At 39.9% G+C, this 23,035-nt stretch overlaps 1 protein-coding gene across 1 annotated transcript in view; it reads right to left on the bottom strand.

Annotated features, from left to right (window-relative positions):
* The window catches only part of PLA2G4F (phospholipase A2 group IVF), a 299,483-nt gene that overhangs the window by 149,679 nt on the left and 126,769 nt on the right, over nt 1-23,035 (bottom strand). Inside the window, exons 6-7 of the mRNA XM_086937219.1 lie at nt 16,065-16,107; nt 8,090-8,156 (exon numbers count right to left, since the gene is read on the bottom strand). Of these exons, the coding sequence (XP_086793345.1) occupies nt 8,090-8,156; nt 16,065-16,107 (110 nt within the window). The remainder of the gene's footprint in view (nt 1-8,089; nt 8,157-16,064; nt 16,108-23,035) is intronic.

Here is a 23,035-nt window from a genome sequence, read left to right as displayed (position 1 = left end):
GGCATTTGTCTATTGATCTTGTAGTGCAGTTCCAGTTATCGATAAGGCCATGATTTGCAATATGCACTGTAGTTTCAGTGAGAGATCAGGGGACCTAATAGATGAGGTAATAATGCCTTGATCTCAACCAAAGGTTTATTTTTCTTTAAAAGAATGAGGTTTTGATATTTCAATCTGACTTAACAAGAAATATATCAAGTTTGTCCTAGCATAGAACTTATACTTACTAAATCGAAATATCAGCAGGGGATAGTTGGTTAAGATTAAATGTTCAATTTCTCTTTTATCGGTGTCGATTATGATATAGCTAAGAATAAAAAATATAATAGAGAAAGTCACATAGATGTTTGCTAGAGTACAGGGATAGTTGCCCTTTTCTGTAGTTTTTTACCTGATTATATAGATGTGTAAAGGATCTAAGCCCGCCAGCCGGAACCCTTTTGTGAAGATTAGTGTCTGATAGGGATCGGTCCTTGAAGATCTAGGTTCGAGTCTATGTTGTGGCGGGTAGAAGAGAAATAAAGGGATGTATGTTACCCATTTGTTTATATTTTTATTCTGATAACTCATAAGGAGCATTACTGATGTACAGGAAAAGATTCTCCAATCTCCAGGAAGGCGATGTTATTCTTACCTATTGCACTCTAGTTATTTCTTTTTAGGATGTTAGGTTGGATTGAATCTTCATGCCACCTAGCTAATATAAATTTCTATGTCTGTTAAATGTTAAATTTTGATTGTTAACTGTACTATGAGATTTTTTTAAATTGTTATTTTAATGTCATATAATGAACCTTTTTTACCTATGTTAAGTAATTAATAAAACTATGTTTTTTAAGCAGCTGTAGTCCATTGCTATATATCTTTTTGACCTTAAAGTAACTCACTGTGTTTAATTGCCTAGGTTGTTATTTTTCATATATGTTGTTTTCCCTGACCTAGGAATTAAGAAATTCAATTTTTCAGGGGGTCCTTGTTACATATGCAATTATTTACCCACAGCTTGTCTGTGTAGGGCCGTTTTCTCAATTATCAATCCAGTATATCATTCCCTTCCTTCTTGTCATTTCCTTGTAGAAAATCATTCACTTATATTTATCTCTACATCATATTTCACATTAATACCAATATGGCACTCCAAAAAACCTTCGGTTTCACAGACGAGGAATTTGAAACACTCGTAGGTATACCATCCTCCTTTGGTGCCTCCTCTTCAAACTCTAATCTACACAATGATGACACTAAAAAACTCTTAGATCTAAAAAAGAAATTAAAAAGAATTGAGGCACACGGGGAATTTATGCTGGCCTACCTTAGGCTGGGTATTATTCCCATGGGCCTCAGAGTAAGAAATATCCCTGGCCTATTCGTTCAACACAAGGCCTTTCTGGACAAATGGAGCAGAATAGCCAGTAGATGCTCCAGGGATCTGATGATGCTCATCGTTGAGACCGCAAAAGAATTAGCTGCAGAAGTAAGGTCTGAAGTAGAAGAATTAGAATCCAAACTGAAAAAAATAGGCAACATAGAAGAAGCCTTAAAGAAGATAGAGGAATGTAATAAAGAAATAGAATCATTTACAAGCTATTTAGAAAAAAGGAAAAATGATAAATTGATGAAAGATAAGAGATATGCTACTATTGAAAATACATATCCTTATCTAAGACCTGACTTCTACCAACAGAATCACTACACTACGGATGCCAGAGAAAATCAACCACAGAACCAACGAGTTAATACTTTTTCAGAAACTTCTGATTCTGAAAACGAAAACAATGAGGGATACTATGACTCTGAAATACTTTATAACCAAACACCAAACAGAGGCACACGTAGACAGCCTTTTTTAGGGAACCGCAGAGGGGGACGGGGACGCCCGAGAGTACATTTCCAGGGTCAGCCGAGAGGCAACTACCAACCTCAACACCACCACCAACAGGAAGAACCGCAATTTGTGCGAGAAACCAGAAGCAGACAATATTGGAAGCAAGGGATATAATCCCAATCTTTAACCTAACCAAGATAGAGCTAGATAACCATAGTACAAACCTGCTATCCAAAGGACTATCATATGTCCCACACTCTACTATAAATTTGTTTGAACTTCACTGTGATATCATTTCTTTTTTTCGTAAAATCCGCCTAAAAAAATTTTTTGCTTCAAATATACCCACAGATGAAGATAGCTCCTCCATCAAACCACTTTGCCTTCCCTCAACTTTCTGTCCAGGTCTCGAACAATTGGGACCTGAAGTTGCCACTTTTGAATTAGTAGTACTAAGAAAATTGGATCAAGCACTCAGATACATCCCCAAACCTATCTATAATTTAGAGAAAGAAGAGCATCAGGCCCTAATATCCCTATCCAATAATAAAAACCTTACCATCAAAGGATGCGATAAAGGTGGAGGAATTGTTATTGTGGATACTTCAGAATATGAAGTAAACATGCTTAAAATGCTAAATGATCCTATCTTCTACGTCCCCCTAAAAGTTCATTCAACAACTAATCTATCAAAAAGAATTATGTCCCTAACTAAAACTGCCTTAGAAGATGGTTTTATCAATCTTAAAGAATTCGATTACCTGAATCATAACCAAGGAAAAATTGCCTGCATTTATGGTCTGCCAAAGATCCATAAAGATGCAAATAACCCCCCATACAGACCCATAGTCTCTACAATAGGGACAGCTACTGAGCCACTCTCCAAATATGTAGATAATTACCTACGCCCTTTTGTCCCTAAAATAGAATCTTACATTCGGGACACAGGCCATATAATACAGAAGATTGAAGGAATTTCCTTTAACTCAAATAATGACCTGTTGGTCACAATGGACGTGGAGTCCCTATATAGTAATATCCCCCTTACCGACGCGCTAAAAACAACTAGTTGGTTTATTGATTTACACCAAATCCCGTGTCCGAAAAGCTTTGTTCTTGCATGCCTCGAAATTGTACTAACAGAGAATGTCTTCGAATTTGGCAATCACTTATATCGTCAAATAAAGGGTGTAAGCATGGGTGCCTCAGTGGCCCCATCCATAGCCAATATCTTTATGGCATCGTTTGAAAAGGAATTTGTACATAACGAAGTTGCACCCTTCTACGAGTCAATCTCCCATTGGTCCAGATACATTGATGACATCTTCTTTATCTGGACCGATGGGAGAGAAACTCTATCAGAATTCCTTGAATGGATAAATGGAGCGAATTCAAACCTCAACTTCACTTCTCACGTCAGTAACAAAAAAGTCGAATTTCTAGATATAGAAATTTTAGACAATGCTGGGACTTTAGAAGTAGACCTTCACATAAAGCCCACAGCAAGAAATACTTTACTTCATTATCAAAGCTTCCATCCACGTACTCAAAAAAATAGTATCCCATTCTCACAGTTCCTACGCGTTAGGCGTAATTGTACAAATATAAGAGATTTCGATGAACAAGCAGCGGTAATGAGGACTAAGTTCATCGAGAGAGGCTACCCCCACCGACTAATAGGGGAATCCTATAAACGGGCCCGGTATTATGACAGAGACTGTCTTCTAAAAACTAAACCAACTAAATCCAACGACCAAATAGTTTGTATCACTAGGCACTCAACAATAAATGAAAGAATAAGACATGTCATAAATTCTAATTGGCATATATTAAACAGTAACTGCACGAATGACCAAAAACTGATGAAACCGATTTTCGCTCATAGGAGAAATAAAAACATAAAAGAGTTTATTGTCCACTCCCGATTTGCCAAGAACACCAAAAATGACACCCTTAGTCAGCGTTCAATCATGACTAATCATCCCTTAAAAGGAACTTTTCCATGTTCATCATGTAAATCATGCTGTAACATCTTGTCAGGTGAGGAATTTGAATATAATGGCCACAAAACCAAAGCACAGGAAATGTGGAATTGCAAAACAAGCAACGTCATATACTTTATTCAATGTCCGTGTCCCCAAGGATACGTAGGTGAGACCTCAAGAGCAATTCAGACACGCTTGAACGAACACCGCTCAGCAATAAAAACTAAAAAAACTGCATGCCCTATGGTCAAACATTTCCTAGAAAAAGGTCATCATGCTGACGACTTCAAATGGAGGATTTTAGAAAAAATCCATGTCCCAGATTCAAAAGGAGGCATGTCCATTCGAAAGAAAAGAGAAGTCTTTTGGATATTTGTTTTTAATTCTTTCAGACAGGGCCTGAATAGCGAGATCCCGTGGGAACACGCAATACTTTAAAATAAATCATTCCCTCTTTTGTCTCTTTTTGAATGAACGCACTAAACTAAAAGATGAAATAGCCCCTCCTCAGTGACACATTATGTATATACGTCATGACATAATATTAAGGTCCGATATGCACCGAGACCTCTTTATATCTTTTCTCACTTCAGGCATACCAGAGGACTGATTGAGAAAACCCCAGAGAATCTCCCGACCCCTTAAAAAGAAAATTATGCGTTTTCATACCTTGAATTCAGTATTCTTGACGCCAAAAATAAAAATAAATGTAATATATTCACTCATTTTCCCCCCCCCCTAATAGAAAATATATTAAATAAACAATTATCAATCATGATTCCACCCCTTCAAACATTTAGTAGAACTCCCTGTTCACATCTAAAAGAGGATAAAAGATTCATATCAGGCGTAATCTCCACCAATGCCATCATTTGTTTACATCGAAATGACCATTGATATGAGCATAAAGTACAAACATCCAATTGGGTGAGAGCCCACAAAATTCCGCTGTTTTTGATTCTGTAAACTTTTATCATTTACTTTAAAAATGATACGATATTAAATTTCGTAGGTCACTGATGTTTATATCGAATATAGCAATAGCGTCTAGAAAGAAAACTCCGCTTCATTCATTTTTTTATTTTTTTGAACTTGGCGCCAAAAATAAACATATTTCATTTACCTAATTGTCTCGTTTTCAACAGTACATATACTAAAATCATTTAAGATCCAAATCGCCATTGTTGCTTGTTTGGAATCTCTGTTTACAAAGACAAGAGGAAAACACGCTCGCATTGGGTGTAACCTCCACCAATGCTGCCGTTTGTTTACTTCCAAGCGACCTATTGTGTGAGCGCAATGAATAATCAGCCAATTGGATGCGCGCTCGCATAACTCTGCTTTCTCTAAGTTTGACAACTCCGCTAATTCCGCGGCAAGGAGAGAGAAGGAAGCTAATTACAAACAGGTGAAAGTAATCTTCGATAGTCACGCAACTGCGTAAATACGTATATATACGTCTTTGAGCAGGTACTTAACTATCATTTGTTGCCGCGATCTTCAACCGACGAGACGTACCGCCCGCCACCGGACATAGAGAGCCCTGCTAACTAATATTAGGTAAGACTCCGTTTGCAAACCCTGAGATACTTATTAGCAGGATCTGGGAATAGTAAACTATTCTATTCTCTAACTAATCATACTGTCCTACCTATTTTAGGCAGGGAGATCTTTTAATCTCTTGAACTCAACATCCTAGAGGATCAAGTAACTTCCTACATTTTGGAAAGTATAAAGAAAAATATCCATCGTTTTTAGGTAAGACCCTTGATGATATTGGAAAAGGCAAAACGTATTTTGAATAACAAATAGCAGTACTTAGAATGTACTTTTGATGTGCCCTTTTTTTCTTAAGGTTCAGGACTGAATCAAAGAAGAATATAGAATATAGCAAGTCCAACCTAACATCCTAAAAAGAAATAACTAGAGTGCAATAGGTAAGAATAACATCGCCTTCCTGGAGATTGGAGAATCTTTTCCTGTACATCAGTAATGCTCCTTATGAGTTATCAGAATAAAAATATAAACAAATGGGTAACATACATCCCTTTATTTCTCTTCTACCCGCCACAACATAGACTCGAACCTAGATCTTCAAGGACCGATCCCTATCAGACACTCATCTTCACAAAAGGGTTCCGGCTGGCGGGCTTAGATCCTTTACACATCTATATAATCAGGTAAAAAACTACAGAAAAGGGCAACTATCCCTGTACTCTAGCAAACATCTATGTGACTTTCTCTATTATATTTTTTATTCTTAGCTATATCATAATCGACACCGATAAAAGAGAAATTGAACATTTAATCTTAACCAACTATCCCCTGCTGATATTTCGATTTAGTAAGTATAAGTTCTATGCTAGGACAAACTTGATATATTTCTTGTTAAGTCAGATTGAAATATCAAAACCTCATTCTTTTAAAGAAAAATAAACCTTTGGTTGAGATCAAGGCATTATTACCTCATCTATTAGGTCCCCTGATCTCTCACTGAAACTACAGTGCATATTGCAAATCATGGCCTTATCGATAACTGGAACTGCACTACAAGATCAATAGACAAATGCCCTTTATTGGCACCTATTTCATCATCAATTTCTATAAACTCCCCTCCCATTGGATTACATAAATCCAGTTTGCATAAGGAAATGACAAGACAGATGTATTTCACAATGTTGTTTTTTTAAAAAAAACTACAGCTGCTACCAAAATATTGTCTCTTTTCTTTTTTTAAATATATAACAGTTGGATACATGTTTTACAGGTTTTATATAAGTAAGAAACGATATAATTGTATGTTCTGTATATATCTCCACCTATAGATATTGTGTGGCTGCTCCAGGAAGAAGGCGCTGGCCGCCGAAACGCGCGTAGAGATTGAATCTTCATGCCACCTAGCTAATATAAATTTCTATGTCTGTTAAATGTTAAATTTTGATTGTTAACTGTACTATGAGATTTTTTTAAATTGTTATTTTAATGTCATATAATGAACCTTTTTTACCTATGTTAAGTAATTAATAAAACTATGTTTTTTAAGCAGCTGTAGTCCATTGCTATATATCTTTTTGACCTTAAAGTAACTCACTGTGTTTAATTGCCTAGGTTGTTATTTTTCATATAGGGAAAGCTGTGTTGTCAGAGTAAATGGGGACTGTTACTTCAGTGTGATTTGATATCCTTTCAAGAGGAAGGTCTTCATCTCTTTCCTAAATTTGGGGGGTTGGAGCGGTCCTAGTGGCTACCATGATGTAGTTACAGAATCCAAGTTCTTTTGACTACCTTACCTCTGTCCCTTGACCTCAGTCTAATTCTGGCTGACACACCTCCTGTATTTAATTCAAAATGTCTGGGGCCTGGCAATTCCTCCAAGATACAAAAAATCCATCTTAAATTCCAAGAACATTGTACAGGCAGTACTTTTAGGATCCAGAGACATGAAGTGCAATCAACTATCAATGTCACAGGTCCAAGTAGGTGAACTGTCTTCCACTTGGAATTTGAAATGTTGCTTACAAACAATCTGACCTGTTGCTTCTTTTAAAACTCTTACCTTGAACTCTCACTCATTTAGTTTTATATTTTAATTCATTTTTGTCATGGTACATTTAGTCTCGTCTGATAGAAGTACAGTAACCTCTGAGACAAATGCGAAAATGAGTCTGCAAAAAAAATTGTTTAACGCTTATTTTAGTTCAAACGAAATAAAACTTTCTTAACCAAATTCCAACCTAAAAGGCACAACAATGGAAGAGCCCAAGATCAGTTGCTTAAGTGTCTTTGTAAGTGCAACAAATTGCATATTGTGATTCTACCTGCACAGTATCATGGCGCCATCTCTGCATGGTGAGTGCATCTTTTATGCTTTCAGTTATTCACTGGGTTTGCACCTAAATCTGGTGCATTATCCACAACATAGTTTCATTGTGCATTTGGCTGGTAACTTCTGGCTAATCCGAGGCCTACCCCTGTGCAGCATGGGCATTCTCCTTGGTATTGACTACATCACACACAGTTATGAACCATGTCATAAGGTGGAAAGTTAATGAACCGGTATTCACCGACTAAGGCTGGATAGCGCTATTACATAGAACCAAAGATTCTCCTTTGTATTTGGTGACCAGGATACGTATAAACTAAGCAAAGAGAAGTTAGACCCTATTTACACCTTGAATAATATAGCATTTATTTTCAAAATGTCTAAATTTCCAAGTGTTCCATCTCTTCTGGTGTACACACTACAACATTCTGATGGGTCTCTCAAAGGTTCACTTACCGTCCCTGTTGTGTGGTGTCTTTGTCGTTCCACTGATGGTGCCTTGAACAGACAAGCACGGATTAGCCTGTGATAAAGACAATATTCACAGTTTCAGCTTTAACCGAGCAGCCCTGGTATTTCACCAAATAACACAAGTGGTGGAGTAACACCACAGACCATTTGACTCCTCCCACTTCAGCTGATGCAACAGGGACTGACATTATACAGATATGAATCTTGAATACCGGCTATCTATTGTTTTATTTCCTTAATTGAATACCCTGATTTTATAGCATTTTAGTAAACAGTGATTAATAACAAATACAAATAACTAGATACCTAAAGTGGGTAAATATTTATTTACGAGAGAAGTGACAGACAGTGTTCCATTTTTAAATTGATCAAAATCAGCACTGGTGTTTTGCACTTATGCACATATGGCCTGCGTTAGGGTGCAAATAAAGTGAACAAAATGGCACTTGACTGTGTATTTCCTAAACAATCAGTCGATTAAGTTCCAAGGCAAGAAGCACTCTTTCATCCTGGATCTGATCAAGGAAGACTTTTAGCCCTAAATTATTGATGAAATGTATTTGCCTTCGATAGTCATCCTTTTTGTGACTTGCAATTTTCTTGATTTCATAACACTTTTCTGTACCAAGAAGAATATCCTGACTTATTAACTAACAATTAGTAGTTTCATAATTCCAAATTGCAATAAAATGTCATCATGGTTCTGGTATACGTAAAACTAATTTTTAAGCTCTCCAATCAGACTGGAGATTCTCATAATTGAGTATTCTATATAAACCATAATAACCTCTACACCATCATAAATTGCAGGAAACAACGTTATGAGTTCACTTTAGGGTGAAAATGTAACCCAAAATGGACCCATATTGGGAATAATTGAGTGAAATGTCCCCTCAAATCCTACCTCATATGAAAACTGTGCCTCAAACTTATAAATTATAATAGTATGTAGGGCATTTTAAATTGTTCAATTGCACATGAAAATTCTCACTCAAATTTTTGATAGGAGTAAGTGGCCCTTGGAATGAGACCACCTTAGTCAGCTGAGGCCCGGAGTACATACACTCTAGGCGTTAGGCGCGTGCCTGCATTGCATTGTGGTGGAAGCAGTCGGCGTAGCTACTGATGCAGCTTGCACACCTTGCATCCGCTGCTTTTGGTTTGCCAATTGGCGCCCGCACCCACACTTGCCTCATCGCCTTTCGGAATTTTGTAGACCACTGTCAATATAGGCAAGTGCACATGGTGGATGGCGGAATGGTGCTCGGCAACAGATGACGATCGAGGTTGGATTATTCTGCCCCCCCCCCCCCCTGTGATGGTTGCTGCTCAGCGTTTGTTGTTCCTGCAGCCGCTTCTGAGCTGCCTCTCACCATATGGCCAGGGACTACCGAACATCCCCCTCCCCCGCCTTGTGTTTAACCAACATTTATTAAAGATGGACATGAGAGAGGATTTCTTTGGAGGCGGGGTCGTACAACCCCCGGCTGTTTTTATTAAAACTTAAAATCAAATAAAAATTTAAATAAACAATATTTACACATTTTTACGCAGAAAACGTAGCATGACATTTTATTATAATTAGTATGGACAGATATCAGATGACTAACCTTAACATAATTCTAGTACAAGGTATTTCCTATCCTAGTCTGACATCTGAATCATAATCATCCATTAATTACTTTTCTGCGTATCCTATTTGGGCCTACGGCAAGGTTACTAACTGGTGTCAGATCCGTATCAAATTCGCCACGCCCTCCTGTAGGAGTGTGCATGCGCAGAGGGCCCGTTTACCGAGAGGTTACTCCCCCCCCCCCGGTTACCCCTGTACGCTCCATTAACTCCATTAAAGGGGGCCCTTGCACTCTGCGCTGTTTAGTGATGTCACTGCGCCCGTGCGGGGTGGCCGACCAGCCTAAAGAAAGTGTGACTACCCCCTCCCCTGCACCCATGCAGCCACCCGGATGTAACGCCCCTGAAGTTCTAGGAGAGACCATTTGTCCCTCCCCCTGGGCGACCCCATTCACGAATGGCACCGCCCTCTAAGGACCTTAAATTTACTGCTCACCAATCATGACCTTACCGCCTGACAAAGGAATAGCAATAAATACGACGATTGATGACCTGCAAATGGGAAAAAGTTCTAAGGAACAAAATTAATCATACAAGACACCTGTCATCCATTTAGATTGGGAAAACCATATGCACAACCTTATAATACAATAACCAATATCTGCTTCAGGGGATGGTGGGTGGGGAAAAAGATTATAGCCTCCTAGAGGCTGAGTGGGGCAGACCTGGGAGCGCGAGTAAGAGAGGCCGACTCCTGCGCTCTCCAGCCTTTTAAACCCTCCTAATGGCCAGGCCGGTTCTAACCGGCCTGACCTCTGCTCCCCCATGACCCGGAAGTGATTGAATCGCTTCCGGGTCACTTGGAAGCCCTTAGGCCCAATCCATGTCGAGGCACACCCACCACATCATGATGACTCGGTGGGGTGCGACCCACCTCAGAGAGCAGGCGAAGAGGGGGGGGGGGCAGTGCCCCACCATACTTGCGGCGGGGCCGATGACGGCCCCCGCCTTTCTATATGGCCAGGGACTACCGAACATTCCCCTCCCCCGCCTTGTGTTTAACCCACATTTATTAAAGATGGACATGAGAGAGGATTTCTTTGGAGGCGGGGGTCGTACAAACCCCGGGCGTATTTATTAAAACTTAAAAAATAATTGAAATTAACAATATTTACACATTTTTTACGTAGAAAACATAGCATGACATTTGACTACAATTCATATGTACAGATATCAGATGGCTAACCTTAACATACTTCTAGTACAAGGTATTTCCGATCCGAGTCTAACATCTGAACCATAATCATACATTAAATACTTTTCTGCGTATCCTATTTGGGCCCACGGCAAGGTCGCTATCTAGTGTCATATCCTTATCAAATTAGCCACGCCCTCCCGTAGGAGTGCACATGCGCAGAGAGCCCGTCGGAGTGCAAGATAGATTATCGATGCTGTACTCTTCCTGTCTCTGGGTGCTGCATTCTGGGGACGTAAGTGCAGAGGTATGGCTAATGCAATGATATATGTATCGGAGTACATTGGTGTGATCATGGGGCCGAATTACAGTAAGTGCCCTGGGGGGGCGCAACCGGCTTTTGCGCCCACTTTGGTATTACATAAGGGGGAGTAGCTTGTGCGTCCCCTTCAATATTACTAATAGTTTTGCACATGCGACTAATGTCACCTGTGGCTTATGATCCGATGCGTGAAGGTCCTGGCATCTCAGACAAGTGACAACATACCCTCGCTTGACTTAGCACTCTACAGGACATCACATTTCACATATATACAATGGCATTACATTTAAGACATTTCAAAAAGTTTATCCAAAGGGAGATTGCGTGATTTTCTCAAAATCACACAATTTCCAGCTAGGTGCTGGAACTGGGATTGGAACGTTGGTCCCCAGGCAGGTGGCCAGATTAGCTACTTTTTACATGAGTGACAGGTATGAATGAATGAATGAATGAAGAGCAATTTATAAATGCGCAACTAAGCCCGAAGGCGTCAAGGCGCCTAACCAAAACAAGATCATAAAAAGGCAAATCCAGAGCTAAGGGTAGGCTTTGGCAAATAGCTAGGTCTTAAGGGCCCTCCTAAAAGCTTGCATTGAGGGTACAGACCTAATTTTAGCCGGCAAAGTGTTCCACAACTTCGGAGCAAGGCTCGAAAAAGCTCTGCCACCCCACTTGGCTCTACGAACACGGGGACTGATAACAGAGATTTATTGGCAGAGCGCAGAGCTCTGGAAGGGGTGTAACGAACCAGCAGGTCTCTTATACCTCCTGCCTTGTTTGTAGCCAGAGCCCCATAGATCAGACACAAGGACTTAAAGGAGATGCTGACTTCTATCGGGAGCCAATGTAGTGTCTTTCTCGCAGCCGTGGCTGAAGCACGCTTAGGTAGCTCCAGAACAAACTTGGCTGCGGCGTTCTGCACCATTTGAAGTCGCAGTAACAGACCCTTGTTCATGCCTAGGTATAAGGCATTATAATAGTCAAGTCTAGAACCTATTAATGCCACTACAACTTGCTTTCTGGCTTGTGGGGCCAGGTAGTGCTTAATCTTCCTCAAGATATTTATTATACCCCAACATGTGGAGATAGTCCTGTTAACTTGCTGACCCATCCACAGGGTTGGGTCAATCGTAACTCCTAGGTTCCTAGCCAGGGCAATGGGTGCAGGACAAACACCCAGGGATGTAGGCCACCATTCCACTGACCAAATATCCTCCTTTCCTCCGAACACCAGAATTTCTGTCTTCTCGCCATTAAGCTTCAATGAATTGCAAATCATCCATTGAGCAACTGCCTCCATACAGTGTCTAAAATTGGAGGCAGCAGAGTTGACAGATTGGGCGAGAGACACCAGAATCTGAGTGTCATCGGCATAGGAGACTACCTCCATCCCATAAGATCTAATAAGCCTGGCAAGTGGGGTCACATAGATGTTGAAAAGGGTCGGACTTAATGCCAACCCCTGAGGGACCCCACAATGCACAGGAAGGGATGGAGATAGTTATGTGCTAACAGGGATATCTGATAGATAATCCACTACGTCCTTCCTCCGTGAAGAAGACTTGTCTGCCCTCCGAAACTGTTATTTTTGCGGAACTCCATTGGAACTGCAGAGACTATTTTACTACCTGTCATAGTGTGGAAAGTTGACTAAAAACTCCCTTTTCTTCCTGGTGTCCCATCATGCACCCTATCCACCCTAACATCGGCCAGGCAAGCCGATTTTTCTACTTCAAGCACGAATCCTGTTATACCCCCTCTTGCCTGTTTTCCTCTTCGTTGTACTGGCACATGCAAAGAATGATGGCCAGCCATTGTGTATCTTACGGGTTTCCGTCCGGTTCGATATTTTTCCCTTAAAACAGAACGGAATCAGTTAGATGGTTGCCTCGCCAAACCCCCCCTCCCTAACTCTACCACAGAACGAGCAGCTCTCGCTCATCAATGATCTCCCAGCTTGCGGGGGCACCCACGGGTTGGGTCAACAATCAAGAGAAAAACCTGATCAAGCACACGAGACAGCCACGAAGAAGAATAGTTTACCACAGCCCATTCTCTTTCTTCCCAGCTGCACACACATACCATTGTGAGACATCACCGCCCTTGTGTAGAAGCAAGGAACGCACAATGCCTCGTCCTCTTTACCTTTCCGACAGAAATGACCCTGTAACAATGCCTCGATTCTCTGTCCCCAGACACTAGTAACTCTGTAACTTGTCACCACAATCACCCCGATGCAATGTGTTTGTCTATGTCTAAATGTAATTCAAGTTATTCTTTAAACGAGAACAAGCATGCTATGTCTTCCGTATGATTACATCATGAATGATTGAATCAAGTCCGGGGAACTCCTTCTTTTTGATTGTACTCATAATGTATATAAGTGCTGTTATGTTCCAAGTAAATCAGACTACTCCTGAACCCGCTTGGTGAAGGAGCTCTCCCTTAACTCGAGTTCTGGAATAAAACCCTTTAAACTCGAAGACCACAGACTCTGCTCCTCATTTTATGCATTACCATTTCTTGGGTAATTATAGAAATTCTGACAGCGTAAATAATACGTTTTTTATTTACCACAATAGGAAGGTGAGTCGAGGAAGTAATTAATCTATGTTTACCTTAGTAAGTACACTTTAATTTGGCTGGACTTCCACATAGTTGAGACACGCTCGTTCTGAATGTTGATAAATATTTGCTAATTTGTGGTCACCATTCATTCTACTGACTAAACTGAAAAATAAAACATTTACAAAACAACTTTAAATCAAGTACAGGTTACAGCTGGCCTAGCATTGTGTGCACTGGAGCTCGGTTGCAGTGGCATAACGAAAAATGACCGCCGCAGAATGAGACAAGAGGCCTGCGTGCCGCCTGTGTATCTTCCAGATATGTTTTGCCCTTAGGCTAAATAGGGGGGCCTGAAGGTTTGGGGGCTCTCCTGCGCTGCAGGGTCCTCCTAGAAAAAAGACAACTGCTCAGTTTCACAGGTGTGACAAATAGCTACTCTGTGACTGTATTTTTTGGTTGAATTTAAATTGTTTTTGCACGAAATAGAGTGTTATCCAGACGCCAGGCTTGCCTTGTACTTCCAACAGAATTTTCGGTGATGGAAGTCAAGTTTGTCCGACTGGACAGATGCCTAATTGAGACAGCCAACCCTATCAACCAGGCAGTTTCTACCTCCTTGGGAGAGAAGCGAAAGCGACCGGCTCTGTCGTTTGTGCCGCTGTGGTGTGGAGGACCTAATTCACGTCATTTGCATCTGTAACAACCTAAGGGATATAAGGATGTAAATGTACAGGAATTTATATAGCGCAAATCATCGAGCAGTTTCTAAGCACTTGCTTAGGGAACCCGTCCTGGTATTCCCCTGAGAGATAACCCCGGCAGGGTATCCGCAAGGTGAAAGCCAGGCATCCCGCCGCGAGGGGCCGTTGTGGAGATTAAGCAAGATTATTAACTATTGCCCAGAGTCGCATAGTGTGAACCCGTGAATCGAGTAGGCACTGGAGCGAGAATTGTCAAGCCCATGGACATTTTAGGACTCAAGACCCCGCCGAGCCGGGAATTGAACCCTGGTCCTGGGCTGACCTCTGCTTCCAAGACTGCCTCCTCTAACCAGTGAGCCACACAAGGATAATCTTTCTAAGACCACTGTTCAGACAGCATGGAGTTAGGACCTGTAGACAGGCGGCAATGCTGTAATTCAATTCAGAGATAGTGCAGCTAAACTGCCGGCTTACAAAATTTTTTGATATGACTGCTCAGAGATTGAAAAGCTCGTCGATGCTGGCTGTAAATCAACCTACATCAGAATAGCCACTATCTGGAACAATCTTTATGGAATTACAAGAGCATGGTGCACAAGGTTTTAATAACTTGAGCCTATCCTTTAATGACATTTTTCTTTTTTTTATTGTTTATTGGTGGTAAATTTGTGGGTCTTTTAAAGTGTGCCTTTTTATTGTATATGAGAAAGACATTTCTATTTGAAACCTTTTCAATGTATGCAATGGTTTTAATTAGTCAAGCATAATAAATACATTTGAAATTAATTGAGACAGTCGGCAACGAAAAAGCCAATTTATTCATCTTAATTCTCAACTAACAAACAAAATGCCTCCATAGACTTTAATGTGGTCCTACATCACTCTCCAAAAAATGTGTTCATTCTTTATTTACCTTAACCCTCTTAAACACCAGACTTTCATTTTTGATTCAAAAGATTGCCATGTATGCATCTAATCTGATATCATGGAAGCGATACAGACATCATGTCAGTGTTAAGTGGCAGTATTGAATGTATATTGATATACTCATGTCTTTGTCTGCAGTGGTCAAACATTATTAATTTGGAAAAAGGGGACCCCTATATTTCGGATAGATTCGCTATACATAGGGAATGAACATTGTAGGTTCGATTTTATCATTCATTGTGGATAATATTATGATTCACAGTCTTATCTACCGCCTTGCCTCCATCAATTTGCATAAGTTTTGGTTGTACTGTTTCCTATGTACTATTTCTTGTATATAAACTGTCTAAATGAAAATTCATATGTGATAATACTGTGAGTCATGATATTATCCACATAGCATGATAAAATCGAAAGAAAATAGTGAAAAATGAATTATCAAATAAAATAATATAAGTTTTTTTAATACTTTGGCTATACATTCTTAATTGTATGTCACAATTTAGATATTGTCGTGGGGTGACACATTAAGATTCTTTTTGACCTGTAACTGCTTCTGTCAATAATGTGACTGACTCAGCTATATACTTTTACCTACAGTGGTCAAACATTATGGCATTAATTTAATTTCCAATCAGTTCCACCAAACCTTTATAAGACACCTTGTTCACTTACCACTAGGACTCCATTCGTGATAACCTCTGCAGGAGGGTCATTGCTGTGGAGATAAACACAGACTTCTAAACATTTTTATTCACACGTTAAATACAACACTTCTGTCTATTCAGTATTCTATACCATTCACCCCTTGAATGTTCACCTCTGAACCAGATCTCAAACATCCCCGATTGAGCTAAACTGCAGATCAGCAGGCGGTTTCCTGTGCTCAGCACCAGCACTTAATTGTCAACGCTGGGGCTTGTGACAGTCTGCCACAAGGTGGCGCTGTCTGACTAATTCAGAGAGGACCACAACAACAGATAATTATTAATTAAATATATATTAAAAATGACTATTACCTGCCACCCAAGCCTGTCTTATAGATGGTGGAAACCTTAGTAAATAGGCAGCCCCACAAAAACCCGGCCATTGGTCTTAGTACCTCAGATCATTTACTTCATTTAGCGTGGACATTCCGGTGTACCTTTTTTCTTGTTCATGACTACCAGGCAATAAATATCTGGTGTTCCTGACTAGAAAAAAAATAAAAATGGCCCTGATGCCAAGGGCAGTTTTTGGGGGGAATACATAAAAATAGTGGAGTGGCCGCCTTCAGTACCTTGCTAGAGGCCACTCGGGTAGCAGCTCCTCTAAAGACATCTAAAGGCATCTAGATCTCTGACAGGCAGGTGGATATCTTTAAATATGGTTGAAGATAATCTGCCAGGCTGGTGGATGTTAGGACCAAAGAACCACTGGTGGGCAATTGGCTACACTACATAACTTTAAATAAGCCCTTAAATGACTTAGAAGAACAATAAAATAAAGTCTATGCACTGGTGCCCTTAAGCGATACCTTTTCAAAAAAGGGGACGATCACAATTTAGCAAAGAAGAATCCACCCATAGCTTTATAACTGACCCATCCATAATTGAACCAATGTCAAATCTTTCTACACACAACTTTGTTGAAGATTTACAAAACACAGGAAGCCTAAAGAAAGTCTTTTAATTATCTGTTTAATTACTTGCTTTTGTGATATGTGTCGAATAATGTTTAGATAGTTCTACTGGGCATATGCATGTACAATGCCAGATTACCTGGTGTGGCCAAATTGGTACCTGAACTTTGGATATGTGTATTTTTTAAATCAAGAGTCCCACACATTTGGTTTTATTTGTGTATGCTTTTCGTAATTTTAGGAGGAACCCCTATTGCTGCCGTGCCTTTGGAGAAGACATGAGAAGTCAGACTCACACTCATTATAAGATGTGGAATTGGTATTGCTGTTTGTTAACATTTGACCATAAGTACTTTCAGAGGTTCTTTATTGGTTTCGGTGTAGCTGCAGATCTAGGCCTTTTTATTTATTTGTTTATGTCATTTATAGAGCGCACGAATCACCCCAACCGGGGTATCGCCGCTCTGTGACGGCTGTAGACAACTAAGCCTGGTATTTAGAACAGCAAGGTTTTTAATTGACTTCTGAAAGATAAGTAGCAGCGGGAGAGTCAAATGTTTATTGGGAGCTGATTTCAGAGAGATGGTGTAACATAGGAGAAGGATGCACCCCCAGTCGGGTTTGTTTTATGCGAGGCACAAAAAGAAGCTCTTTGGACCCGGAGCGTAGGGTCCTTGAGGGGTTGTAACGGGTCAATTTGTCTGCGATATAGTTAGGTCCTAGGTTATTCAGGGCTTCGTATACCATACAGCAGATCTTGAATTTGATCCTTTTCCGAATCGGTAACCAGTGCAGTTTGTGGAGTAGGGGGAGTGAGGGTGTTCTGGGGGGAGCATTGGTCACTAATCGAGCAGCTGTGTTCTGGACTACTTGCAACCTTTGAGACTATATGAACACACTAAGAGGATTTTCTATATTATGAGGTGATGTCTGAAGGAAAAACTTTTTATGTTTAACCACTTACTATATCGTAGCTTAGGGTGACTGCAGAGGGCACATGTTTTGCCCCCAGCTATGCAAATGTGCATATGGGATTGTGGGAAAAGCAGATGCCTAATGTTAACACTTTAGTGCACTTTGCTGGTAGTATGGTCTTGCGAGTGATTTGACTATTTATTTTTATTTGGAAAGAAAGGGAGGAAGAGACTCTGATGTTCTGATCAGTAATTATATCAATTTGAAATTTAAATGTATCATAAGGCGGTGGAATATGTATTTTTGGGATATTGAGCTCAACATTGAAGATAATCATACTGGCTCCTCTCTGTATGGGAAGTCTATCACTGGCAAAAGTGTGATCCCTGCCACCAGTTTTCATCCAAGTCCACAGAAATGGAACATTACGTACAGTTAAAGCCTCAGACCTAGACATAACTGTAGCACTATGGAAAAATCTGAATATCATCCAAATTGCATGTCAAAACATTTTAAAGAATAAAGGTATGCTACTTCTGTACCAGCCAGTGTAATTAAAGACAGTTAAACAACAGTGTAGGAAGAAATTACTTTTTGGGGTTGAGAATAGGAAGAATAAAAAAAGAGGATGAATGTGGAAAACCCCTCATAATTACGTATAGCACAAAACATAACATTACACTTTAGACATTAATAAACATTGGAAAGTGGCAACATCTAATCCAGTTGTTAGTTCTAAATTACCTAAAAAACTTTCTAGAACGTTTAGAAGATATCTTTATAATATCTTGCTCAAAAGTGAAATTTGGAGTGCTCAACAGGAAAGAACGTGGTTGAAAGGCATCCCAGGTTTCCATTGTGCACTAAATGCAAAGTCTGCAAGTATGGAATTGAGAAGACCTTTTATACTAACCCATTTACTGCTAAACATATGAATATCAAAAAAGTACCTTCTTCAAAAGTGATCATGTAGTTTACGTTTTGATCTGTCCATGTGCTAAGATATATATTGAGATCAACATTTTACAGGTACACCAAAATAGTCCAGAACCTTGATGCTATTAAGTGAATAGATGCTTCATAGCCTGTATCCAGGTATTCTTAAGAGCTGTTAAATGTAATGTTTTTGAAGTACTTTGCTATTACTACTGTCCCTTTACTAGCATAGGTTTGCCACAGACAGAGTAGCCTCAGATGTTTAGAATCACAATACATTGACATAGGAGTTAAATGTAAAGCAACCTGATGGACTCAAGAATGATGAACACCTGTGCATACACTTATGAAACTTATATGCACACCTTTCCTATACACTTTTGTGCCCTTTCCTGAGGTTGTCTGTTTTACAAAAGTGATTCCTTTTGAACATTAGAAGATCATCCGTCCACACACTGGAAATCTGTATTTATGGAACATGTTGAGCTATTTTATCTTTTTTTTTTTTTTTGGGAGTAAGCATTAAGTACTATTTCTTGAGCTCACATTTAGTAATCCTGCTAACTTTTTAACTATGTATCTATATAGTAAGCCTCTAAGTGACTTGCCCAGTGGGGTTTGAATGATGAATTTCTAATAATTAATTAATGGTGTTTATATTATAATTCGCCCACTTGGGTATTAGAGTCTGCATCGGGAGATCGTTTTTAGCATGATACAGACTTATTAATATTCAATGATCATCTGTAAAATAATATAAGCTGTGCTTCATGATGAATGTTGAATTAGCACTTGTATTAAATCCAAGATGTTTGTTAGAGGGAGCAGACCTAATTCACATGTTATGGGCCTGTCCGAAAGTAAAGGGGTATTGGTACACAGTTAGACGAGTAACTGGGGAAGCGGCACATCATGAAATACAAAACATGGTAGAGGAATGCATTTTAGGCCTCCACAAAAAGTTATCCAAGCATAAGGTGCCGTACCACTTTATAGACCTAGCGCTCATATTAGCTATTAGAACTATCACCATGAGATGGAAATCACAGAAACCCCCAGCTATATCAAGGCGGCACACGGAAATGATATGGTGGGGCAGTGCGGAGGGCGCCGCGCTGCGCAGAGAGGAGAACAGAGGGTTGCGAAAGGCACCAATAGCGTTGGAATGGGACGTTATGTTAGAGGATATAAAATCAACTGAGATTGCTCAGGAATGTTAAAACCTATGGAATGTAAGGTAAATTGGAGTACCATACCTCTGAAAAAGTACGTGGGAAGAGGTGTTGTACGTAAGTGCATGCAATTTTTAGGAATCTGCAATAACTAATGTGATTTATCGTAATGACATAAGCGGGTTGAGACCGGGAGTTCGTGGTTGGGGGGAGTTGGGGATCAGTTCATGAAAAAGATAACTTAATACATATTGCAAGATGAGATCGTGGGGCATCCGAAAGACTGTAGACACTTTCACTATTTCCAAACATTGTTGTATATGACACTTTATTGGACGGACTGAGATATTGTCATGTATTGTAGTGTTGTACTACGGAAGAGCTATATAAGATGTATGACATGATGCTGTGAGATACACATTATAAAATTCAATAAAATATGTTTAAAAAAAACAAAACTATAATTTGCGCCCCCATAATGCACTGCTTAGGATCTCAGATTACCATGGGGACTGTAACAAATTAGTAGTTTGAGCAATATTGTAGTTTGAATTTAATGAGTGATGTCATCAATGATGTTATTTAACATGTCATGAGTGATGTAATATGTGAGGTCATAAGCAGTGCCTTGATAGGGGGTAAGTTATAGTTAATTGTCTAAATGATAACTGGCATGTTTCAGTGTTTTTTTTGTAACAATAGTTCTTTACTCATTTCAACACCTAACTATAAAGTCACTTTAACCATAATTTGTCTTCAGTGATTTTCTGTTTTTTATCATATTCTAAATTGGTCTAGTGCCCAACCCGCTACGAGCACCCAACTCAAGCGGTGTAAGGCCTTAGGCCCTGTGCAGCAGGGAATGACCGAAGGGTCTGACCTCAAGCCTTTTTCTTGAGTTTATATTTAGTAATTCCGGTATTTGTGGTAACATTATATTACACCTTTAAATGACTTGCTTGCCCTGTACCCACCCTCAGCAGGTGGCAAACCCCCCCTCTTCGGACATCCTCTGCCCCATGCACAGTGGTCATTAGCCACTAGCCGTACACCCAATCCCCTGCAGGTATCCCTCTTCAAGATATATATCACTTGTCTTTATCTCCTCCGAGTGTCTAGCATGGATCATCACAGTGCAAATGTTCCTATCCCTAGAATTGATCAAAGAACCAACAACCAAAATCCCTGACTATTAACCACATGGGTGCTCATGACGAGCTCAGCTCGTCATGAGGCACGGTGGCCGTGTGCTCATGACGAGCTGAGCTCGTCATAACGGCCACAACGCTCGAACGCGGGGCTAATTCCCCCGCTGTGCGAGCGTTCTACAGAAATGGGTGTGGCCGTGACGAGCTCAGCTCGTCATGAGCACCGGGGAGCTGTGCGCGTGCTGTGCGCGCCCCTCCTCCTCCCAGCACAGCGGGGAATTACCCCGCTGCGAAGGGGTTAAGGCGATCTGTAAGATTCCACATTAGATAATATCTGTCTACCCACCTTAAGACAGTATAATAACAATCCACCCTTGACCTATTTGCTTTAACATAGGCTTTTCATAATAAATAGGTAAGACGTACCGCCTTCATCATAACTTTTCAGAATAAACAGTTGAAACTTATAGCATTTGATATAACTCTTCTTTGTAAACCCATCAGGCCTTTAGGCTTCATCATTGACTTGTTGCCATAACCAATTCTGGTCTATTGTATTGAGCATAAGCATTCCCACAAGGCAACCACCACACATACAGCCATAAAACAAAAAGAATTTGCAGAATTACAGTTGCTAAAACAATATAAAACCCTCCTACGGGGTAGCAAGGATTTTCACAGTGAATATCTTTTATCTCCAGGGTCTGTCTGACAGGAGGTAATAACAATCCTTACTTAAGAGCCTGTCAGGTTTAATTAATGTTTTTCATAATAAGTAAGTTAGACATACTGCCCTTGTCAAACTTCATTACAAACAGGAAAGTGCTTTGTTATCTCACATAGCTCTTGTCACCATACTCAAATAGATTCAATGAATTGAGCAAAAGCTAATTCACAAGGCGTACATGAGGCATAAAGACATAAAAAATAAACTAAATACAAACTTCAATTAGCAAAGCAATATGCAATCTCTTGTAAGTTAACAACGATTATCACTGTGAAAAACTTCTATCTCAGGGATTTGCAAGAGGGATAATCAATACCAAAACACCAAACCTATTGCCTACTGTGTTAATATAAGGACTCCATGCAATAGATACCTTTCTAGAGCCTCAACATAGAGCAGTAACAACCACCATTCAATGCTATATGCTTTCTACAGTAAATACAAACAGCTAGTGTCTTTGCTGTAGGTCATACCTACAGCCTTATTTATAGGCTTGTAATCATACCCAGTTCAGGCCAGCTGAGCTGAGCATGCATCTTCCTAAATAGCAAGAAATGCAATGTAAGCACTCTTCATCAGCTGATGCATACAACCTCTGCCCAATCAAATGTACTGAAAGGAATTATTGTATGGGTGAAGCTAAAGACCCTCTTCCTGTAAGGCTGCTGTAAGCTGTTAATTACATAAGGTCAGCGACAGCAGGCACTAACAAACCATACCTAAAAGTATCTTGAGCAATGAATAATAACAACAGCAATTATTTGAACACACTGGTCCTTTAAATTAAACAACAGAAGTAACTTTATTACCTCTCAGAGTGTTTGCTGTATTTACAAATGTAAAGAAGGGGAAGCAGTAGTCAGTATAACCTAGAAACAGTCAACAGGAATTGCGTTTTTTGGGTTAATGTAAAGCAGTCTCATACCTTTAGAAACTTTAGGATAAACAGAAGCCAGGGAGCAAGAGTAAAGGAACCACCCTGTAGGGCAGGTTTTGTTGGGAATATTATTAAGAAAATGTGATAATAAAGGGATAACAAAATGATGATGAGAGTAATATTCTGAGGCAAGAAGTAAATACACAAAACGCATGCACTTCACTTGTATTCTCAGTCAGGGGAAAGGCAG

Source organism: Lissotriton vulgaris, chromosome 9 (genome assembly GCF_964263255.1).
Source record: "Lissotriton vulgaris chromosome 9, aLisVul1.2, whole genome shotgun sequence".
Classification (NCBI taxonomy): Eukaryota; Metazoa; Chordata; class Amphibia; order Caudata; family Salamandridae; genus Lissotriton; species Lissotriton vulgaris.
The sequence above is the reverse complement of the archived record's forward strand: the minus strand, read 5'-3'. Positions and strand labels throughout refer to the sequence as shown.